Below are 8,873 nucleotides of genomic sequence, written 5' to 3'. Positions count from 1 at the left end.
CGAGACCTTCAAAATCATAATCATTTAAAGCAAGATTTGCCTCGGCATTATCATCATTTTTGTTTGAAGACCCTGCCTCAAAATTATTTTTAAAGGTTAAGTGAGACTCCACTTGGGCATTAGCAGAAGATGCTCTAACATTATTTACCTTTCTTTTGATGGAGTTTTGATAAAGCCTGACAAAATGCTTAGGTGCATGACATTCAATTTTCCAATGACCTTTCATGTCACAACGGTGGCAGTTACCGTTTTTGCCTCTTAAAGGATTGTTTTGAAAACCCATATTGTTTTCTTATTTTCCATGACCACCACGATGACGATTATTATATCATCTCTTACCATTGTCATGCCCACGTACATTCATATGGCCATGATAATTATTTTATCTTTTTTCATACTTATCACGTCTCGCTACCATGTTCGCTTCAAGAATTGGAGCTAACCCTGTGGGACGGGCTTCATAGTTTTTCATCAAAAGTGTATTATGTTGCTCAGTCACTAGAAGGCATGAGATCAATTCAGAATACTTTTTAAAACTCCTTTTATGGTATTGTTGTTGTAATACCATATTTGAGGCATGAAAAGTCGTAAGAGTCTTTTCCAACAAATCCTCTTCATTCATAACATCCCCACATAATTTTAATTGGGAAGTTATTCGAAATACATCAGAGTTATACTCACTTACGGTCTTAAAATCTTGCAACCGTAAGTACATCCACTCATATCGAGCATGTGGCAATACTGTAGCCTTAAGGTGATCATACATTTTCTTCAGGCCAATCCATAATTCAAGTGAAACTTTCACTGTCAAATATTCAACCTTCAAACCTTCATCCAAATGACGTCGAAGGAAAATCATGACCTTCGCTTTGTCCTGACTTGATGCCTCATTACCCTGAGTAATGGTGTCACCAAGACCTTTAGCGGCTTAAGTGAATCTCAACATCGAGAACCCATGATAGGTAATTCTTTCTAGAAATGTCAAGTGCCACAAACTCAAGCTTTGACAAATTCGACATAGTGAAAACTATCAAAGAAGATAAATAATTAAAAATTATTAGGATAATAGCGTACAGAAACGATTGACATAATATCAAATTTGTGATTTTTATACACTAAAGTGATAATTCCATAAAAAAGAATACTATTTTTTTCAAATTATTAATATATCTAATGTTACCTAGAACAAAAATAATAACTTTAACACAATTTCAAATGTCGAAAAACATAAATCAAGTGTTCTTTTCTCAATCCATTCTATTAACATGAAAATTAGCAACTTTCACGTGACAATCATGCAAACAACTTAAAATAAAGAAACATAGAATTCTCTACTTTTACACATGTCCAGAGATGTGAGAAATTATAAAACTGCATACTAAATACATTAATCATGAAATCAAAATATACAACGAAGAAAACAGAATGAATAGATACGCTTGAACAACGAAAAGAGCTCAACTTCGTGCTGATAACGTATTAAGAAATGTGGTTCACAATAATAATATAAAACAAGAAAATAAGTAATAGAATAAAAGAAGAAGAGATAATTTTTTTTTTTATCAAGTGTTCGAGTGTGTCTCATATCACATTTCATCCCTCTATTTATACTATTATATAGAATATTATAAAAGCATTATCTTAAACATGACATTAACAATTGAGATCATGGGAAGGGTTATAAAGGTGTGGCCGTTACCATCAAAATAGTGATGAGTAATGGTATGTTATTTGCGTCATGGACGAAAGTATTGGCACCAGTGAACATACACATTTATTAATAGTTTTACAACACTAACACTAACCAGAAAAAAATGATATTTATAATGAAGATGTTATCAAGTGGTTGACTGTAAAAGAGCCCTCTTTCCGAAAAAAGTAAAGTAAAAAAGAACCCTTTAAAGGGGAAAAAATTAAAAAAAAACGCCCTCTTATAATTTTCTAGAGCTTGTCTTAAACCTCAGTCCCCAAAGTGAAACAGATTAATTTTGGAATCTTAAACCCTCCTTCGCCTACTCCTTCACTTTCAAAGCTTTCACTTCAAATATATTAGTATATATTATTATGTGTATACTGTTGGGTTGATTTTATATACTTAGAGATGCAGATTGTTCGGCGACTCTCTATAAATCTCTTCAAACGAGGTATTTTTCTTCTTCTCTTGAATTTTATTACTAGTATTTATTTATTTATTTTGGTTAATCTGGGCATCTGGCTGTAAAGTAGTATCCTGGGATCATCAACATTTTGAGCAAAAAGTAATCCTAGGAAATAACGAATGCATGCATAATCTGTTGTAGTTGTTGATGGTGCTTCAAATTCAGTTCGTGGGAAGTCGTATGCTGCTTCCACTGTTCCGTCGGATTTAGCGGCAGTTAAAAGGCAACGCAAAAGGGTATCAAAGGATGAAAGGAAAGCAATGGTGGAAGCTTTTGTTAACAAGTATTATATCGTTTTCCCTTCTTTTTAGGTTGACTCTTTGCTTCTCTTTTCTTGTGTTTACAAGGGCTTAGTGCTTTTCAGTTAGTGGCCCGAGGCGGATCCATGATTTTAATTTGATGGTTTCAACCTTTATGTTTTACTAATGCCCCCATTACACTTCTGCAATTATGGGTTTAGAATCTAATATTTGTTAAAATTCTGGTGATTTTTCAAATATGTATCTATACTTAGTGTCGAAACCACTAGGTTAAGATGAACCCAGTACTTGTGCTCTACATCTGTCATTGGCTAGTGTGGGGTAGTGAGAGAGTGGACATATACCTGCAGCCTTCCTGTTAAAATTTCTGCAAAAAATGTTGTTTCCACGCCTCGAACCGTGACCTACAATCACCGGAAGAGCAACTCTATTGTTGCACTCACATGACTAAACAAATGGAAAATTAGGCACCCAAGTCCCCAAATTCTGAAGTTTGGTGCTATACATTATTTGACCTGTGTGACAAATTTTGCTGGAGGTATTTTCAAATCCAACCCTTATACTTGACGTTGACAAATTGGGAACAACTGATGCAATGGGCTACAGCTAAGCAAATAGGCATAAAGAATGCTCTGAATTTCATTCGAAAGTCATTAGAGAGTGAAGTTTCATATATGAAAATTTATGGAGGCTAAATAAAATTGGATATTGGATAATTATGTCTTAGTTTTTACTCATTATTAAGGGGAGCCAAGACATGATCTTCATCACCATCTTATACAAATAAAGTTTCCTCCGTTTTATTCAGTTTGGTGATTGAAGCATTTGGTTGACTAATTTGGAGGGAAAAGGGTGAGGTTCCGTTAGGGTTCTTGAATATGGTGGAGAGTATTTTACCTCTTGTTGGAACATTCCCGTTTCTTCCCTCCTCAAATAATTAACTTGTGTAAAGTATCATGTATCCAGATATGGCACCAAGATAATCAACACATGTTTTCTTGGAAATCATTGTTCTCAATTGTATCCCTCCCCGTGGATGCTTCATCAGAAGGTTTTCCCTTGCGTCTTTCGAGTCCTTTTTCTAGATTTGGCTGCAAAAACCTGTTATATGACCTCTTTTTGTACTGTATCAATGACCTGGTGGAGTTCTAATGATTGTATGATGCTCTTTTTCTCTTGGTTGATCTACACTAGTGAGATCCATTCTCACTGTATAAGTGAACCAATGAACTCATTCTCTTACTGATGGAATTGATGATAAGCAAAAAAGATAGCATTCTTAAATTGGTTATTTGGTTGATCTCTGAAAGCAACAAATAGGACTATGGCCAAGTGAATTGGTGATCCTAGGGGCAGAGCAGATTTATAGAAGTATAAATGAAAATTTTTGTGCTTAGTTTTGATTTTTGGAAGTCTGCTAAATCAACAAGAATATGTTACTCTCATTTTCATGGAAAATGAAGCATATATTTTCTAGATTTATTGATCTCTTGAAGTGTTCTTTGATTTAATTTTCTTCTATTTACTTATAAGTAAGAGAAAAACACTAGTGGTAGTGCGGAAAGATGAAGGGGCTACGCGATATATTATCTTCTTTGGCAATGTTACTGAATAGTCGCTTTTGATGTGTCAATCATGACAGTGCTCCTGGATGCCCTTTAGGAGTTCCTAAAAGGTATTGTTGTCTCTGGATTACGGGAACCTTAGTATTGAAAGTCATCGAACCTGTGTCTGAACCGAGTTAGAATTTATTTGTGAGTACTCCTGGTTGTCTATAAGGATATTACAGCTGATGTGTAGAGATTTTGTATCTTCTCTGTACTCAGGTGGGACAAGAGTGGGTTGCTCTAGTGGTGAGCACCCTCCACTTCCAACCAAGAGTTTGTGAGTTCGAGTCACCCCAAGAGCAAGGTGGAGAGTTCTTGGAGGGAGGGCTGCCGAGGGTTTATCGGAAACAGCCTCTCTATCCCAGGGTAGGGGTAAGGTCTGCGTACACACTACCCTCCCCAAACCCCACTAGTGGGATTATACTGGGTGGTTGTTGTTGTTGTTGTCTGTACTCAGGTGGAATAAAATTGCCTATACTCCTGACTAAGGGTGGCAAACGGGCGGGTCGAGTCGGATATGGGACGGATCGAAAGCGGTTAATGAAAAAACGGATAAATTATCCGACCAAACCCATATTTAATACGGATAAAAACGGGTTAACCGACGGATAATATGGGTATATTATCCATGACTTCTTGAATATGATCACTCTTGGGAGAATTCCTAATCTCCCAAACTTGAGGAACCCCCAATATGAGTCTTTACAAATGTAAAAGTTAAACCCATTAGTTATCCATTTTCCACATCGATAATATGGTTCTTATCCATATTAACCCGTTTTAAAAAAATTCATTATCCAACCCATTTTTTAGTGGATAATATGGGTGGTTAACTATTTTATTTTAACCATTTTGCCACCACTAGTCCTGATCATATTTTCTTTTGGAATAGTTTTTATGTCAATCAGACCTATGTTGCTCGGACCCTCCGAAAATGTCGCAGGGTGCATGTCGCCTCCTCCAAAGGTAGTGTATTTTTGGAGGATCCGACACGGGTGCGGCAACATTTTGGAGAGTTCATTCAACATAGCATCAAACTACTATTTAGGTCTATATCTGTTCCTTTACCACTTTTACATAGCATCAAGTGCAAATAATGAATGCTTATAACTAATGTGTACACATTGAAGCAGGTCCTTAATTTGGTTTGCAGGTTTTACGGTGGAGTTCTGAAGTTTAAGGTCAGCTAATCATCTATTATCCATTTTGCAGATATAGAGCCATGAATGGTGGAAAATTTCCACCTACTAAGAAGGCAATGAAAGAAGTTGGTGGCTCGTATTACACTATCAAGAGGCTTGTACAAGAACTGCAGTACAATTCTAAAATGCCAGTTGAACATAAAGTCACTGTGGTTAAAGAAGCTTCCGCAGGAGAAGCTGCAACTAGGAAGGACAAATTACTGACCAAAGTTGAAGAGACTTTAAGCATTGCAACAGCTCTCAAACATGGAGAATGCGAAGATGGTCCGTTAAGAAATGGGATTTCATTGGAAAAAGAATTCACTCAGAACAGGAAGACCTCACCTGAACTCAAAGAAATCCTAAGTGATCGACAAGCAGTTGATGTAGGCATATCTCAAGAAGCTCAACCATTAACCATAGATGGCGATACTAATAGCAACTATGAGGCAGGGGCAAAGCCACAAACTCCAATTGCAGCAGAGAAGTCTTTCTTGCAGGAGATGTCAAGAATTTCTGGAAGTGTAAGTATGCAATAGAACTCAGTGCTCTTTGAGTTCATCTGATATTGAAATTTGATCACATTTTTGTCCCTGTTAAGAGTTCTTGAATTTGAATTTATAGTAATTGTAAGACGTACAATGACTTCATCATTATCCACCACTATGGTGATTTTTCAAATAGGCTTTGAATCCTCTTCTGAGGGCTCCACAAAATCAGGTTTTAAAGGAAAAAAGACATGGCAAGCTATCTTACTATCTATTTCCTTTCAAAGTTCATGAATCTGAATTTTTACATTTTCCCATGTTTCCTCTTGTATCTTGCATGTGGTAAAATAAATAAGTTTCTAATGCAGGATAATAAAGATGCTGCTGCACAAGTTCTTGAACCAGAGCTAGAAACCTTTTCACATTCTGAGGAACCTGAGACTAACATAAAACAGAAAGTCTCCACTATGGAAACTTTCAAATTTGATGGCCTGAAGCTGACGGATGAGAAAAAACGTTCACCTGAATTGGAAGAGCCTACAAGGTAACCTGGTTATCTGTGTCTGTCAATATTTGTTGACGGATGCTATGTCTTGTCCTATCCTCACCACCCCCACCCCACAAACCCCTCCACACAAAAAAACAGAAACCTCTTAATATAGCAATGATTAATTACTATTATAATAATACTAGTAATAATTGGACTATGACTTGCACAAATTGGACTTGTCATCTTTCCTTTCGAAGTATCATTTTAATGTGTGATAGACTTACAGTATTACACTTTGGAGTAGTTCAAAGGTGCAGAATCAGTCAAGCAAATAATGAAAAGTTGATTATTTCAAGCATCAAAATGTGGGTTAAAATTGATTAACTGGTTGATGCAGTTAAACTCGGAATTGATTATTCTTAGCTTAGGGCATCTTAAATCAGCTCATAATTATGCTTATATGCTTGCATTTGACAGATCAGCAGAGAAGGCCAATCAGAGGTGTCCAATCCTGCTTTAGTTTATTGGTTTTTCATATAGAATCATTTATATATGATGAGTCTATGTTTACACCTTATCTGACATGAACTAGCTTCATATAGGGAATTATCCAATGAGCACAAGGCTGATACACAAGCTGAAAGCAATTCATCTATGTGGAGGAATCTGAAGTCTCTTGCAGCTGGAATCCTCAACATGTGGAGGAAACAGTAAATTAGTGCCTAGGTGATCTCTACCTTTTGAATTCATCCATTTAGATATCATACTGTTTTTATCGTCCGTTGTTGTAGCTACGAGTTCCCTTATCACTTCCTCTAAATGTAGACGTTTGTGGTTCTGCAGAGTTAGCTTCCAGAACAAGATGTAGATGGACAGAATTTACGCCGACTTGAGAAATCTTACTGTGTGTTATGCAGCCAAGTCTATACGATGTAACCATTTAATTCTTAGTAAATGATCAATGGTGAGAGAATCTGAAGATGGGTTGTAGTCTTGAAATAGTTGTTTTCCCTTTTCAAGATAGGAGCCTCTAGGAAGGACAGAATTGTTGTAGTAGGTGAACGCAATGGAAATGTTATATGGGTGATGGTGTAAAACTATCCTCACTGAGGAGATGCATGTTCATGTAAATACTAATAGCTTGTTTGGCCAAGCTTTTTCAAGACCAAAAGTGCTTAAAGAAAAAGGCGCATTTTTTTGAAGGTTTTTTTTTTCTTCATGGCCAAGCTTTTAGAAGAAAAATAAGTGCTTTTGAGTAGAAACAGAAGCAATTTTGGAGAAGCAGAAAAACGTAACTTCTTTCCGGAAGCACTTTTTGAAAAATACTTTTTGAGAAAAATACACTTAGAAATATTTTTTAAAAGCTTGGTCAAACACTAATTGTTGCTCAGAAATACTTTTCAAATTAATAAGTCAAACACAAATTATTTTTCACCAAAAGTATTTTTGAGAAAAGCAACTTTGAGAAAAAATACTTTTCAAAATAAGTTGAATTTTAGAAGCTTGGCCAAACACACTAAAAACAAGGTTTTTATTTATCCTTTTGTTGGCCCTTGGTAACACGTATTGGCTGGGAAGTTGAATTGTTTAATTTTGTCAAGTGTAAAATAACCCAAGATGAGGATAAAATATGCAGATAAATAGTTCATTGCTAGTGTACATTTCATTCTGCGGTTCTGCCTCAAATGTCAATTGCAAGATCAAATCTGTTATTGTTGAGACTAATGAAAATGCTAATGCAAGAAACACCCTAGCACACTAAAAATAGTTAGCCTGTATATGAGTTTTTGCAATTCTTTTTTCATTTCTTTTTTTGCAAAATCCATTCTCAACGGAAGTTTTTCAGTCTTGGTAAAAATTGAATAAATTGTTTTTTGCCGTTTAGCTGGAAAATAACTTTTGCAAACAAAAAGGAAAAATCAATGTTAAGCAATATTCAAGGTTAACCATTATTCGCTATTAAGTATTTTTTGCCATTAAAAATTATTCGGCATCTTAAGTATTATTCACTATTAAACATTATCCGCCATTAAGCACTATTTGGCATTTTAAAAGATATTGGGAAAAATACAAAATTGATTGGTTGGCCGAAATTAGTTGTATTTTTCTTTGCAAAAAATAATTTTCAATGAATTACCAAAAGAGAAAAGAAAATTAGTCTTTATAAAAGTTGAGAAATTATTAGTATTGCCGTTTAGCTGAAAAATAACTTTTGCAAAAAGAGAAAAAAATAAAATTAATACTTTTTGAAAACTGCAATTTTTCCGCAAAAATTCATCTTCAACTTTTTCTTTTTCTTTTTTAAAAATGCAACCTAAAAAATTGTATGGGACAATAGTAGACATAATTAGTTTTGGATAAGTTTGTGTCCAATTTAAAGTTGATGATCTTTGTGTGTATTTGAAGAAGTGAAATTTGCCAATGGTGCTATAAATATTCTTATGACAAAACTTAAAAATGAAAAAGAAAAAAGAAAAACTAAACAAATATATGAGTGTTATAAAATAAAGACCGTAAAGTAAAGACAAGTATAGAGAGAAACTAATATATTATTCAAACTTCAAACTTATGTACATAATGAAATGAAATCTCCTCTATTTATAGAAGAAAGCAAGTTGCTACTTTACCAGATATAGATAATCTTCTACCGGGGGTAATGTTTATCCATAACGGAGTACCGAAAGGATA

General features: G+C 35.0%; 1 protein-coding gene across 3 annotated transcripts; it reads left to right on the top strand.

Annotated features, from left to right (window-relative positions):
- Positions 1-1,960: 1,960 nt before the first annotated feature.
- LOC104113073 (uncharacterized) lies at positions 1,961-7,356 on the top strand. Of its 3 annotated transcripts, none has more exons than XM_009623162.4 (7): positions 1,961-2,144; positions 2,301-2,442; positions 5,239-5,731; positions 6,064-6,239; positions 6,663-6,686; positions 6,788-6,911; positions 7,029-7,356. In XM_009623162.4, the coding sequence occupies exons 1-6, from the start codon at positions 2,102-2,104 to the stop codon at positions 6,897-6,899; spliced, it is 990 nt and encodes a 329-aa protein (XP_009621457.1). In that variant the 5' UTR covers positions 1,961-2,101; the 3' UTR covers positions 6,900-6,911; positions 7,029-7,356. The 3 variants fall into 3 exon arrangements, with proteins under 3 accessions (XP_009621457.1, XP_009621458.1, XP_009621459.1); XM_009623164.4 differs by having other exon boundaries at positions 2,006-2,144; positions 2,301-2,470; XM_009623163.4 differs by lacking the exon at positions 6,663-6,686 and having other exon boundaries at positions 1,962-2,144.
- Positions 7,357-8,873: the final 1,517 nt, after the last annotated feature.

This window comes from Nicotiana tomentosiformis, chromosome 3, assembly GCF_000390325.3.
Source record: "Nicotiana tomentosiformis chromosome 3, ASM39032v3, whole genome shotgun sequence".
Taxonomy (NCBI): Eukaryota; Viridiplantae; Streptophyta; class Magnoliopsida; order Solanales; family Solanaceae; genus Nicotiana; species Nicotiana tomentosiformis.
This window is presented reverse-complemented; position numbering and strand designations above follow the sequence as displayed.

Excerpts from the sequence above, each read along its gene's own strand:
- LOC104113073 (XM_009623162.4), top strand. The coding sequence starts at position 2,102 with ATGCAGATTGTTCGGCGACTCTCTATAAATCTCTTCAAACGAG. Across the intron at positions 5,732-6,063 it reads TGTCAAGAATTTCTGGAAGT|GATAATAAAGATGCTGCTGC; the intron begins GTAAGTATGCAA and ends TTTCTAATGCAG. Across the intron at positions 6,240-6,662 it reads GAATTGGAAGAGCCTACAAG|ATCAGCAGAGAAGGCCAATC; the intron begins GTAACCTGGTTA and ends TGCATTTGACAG.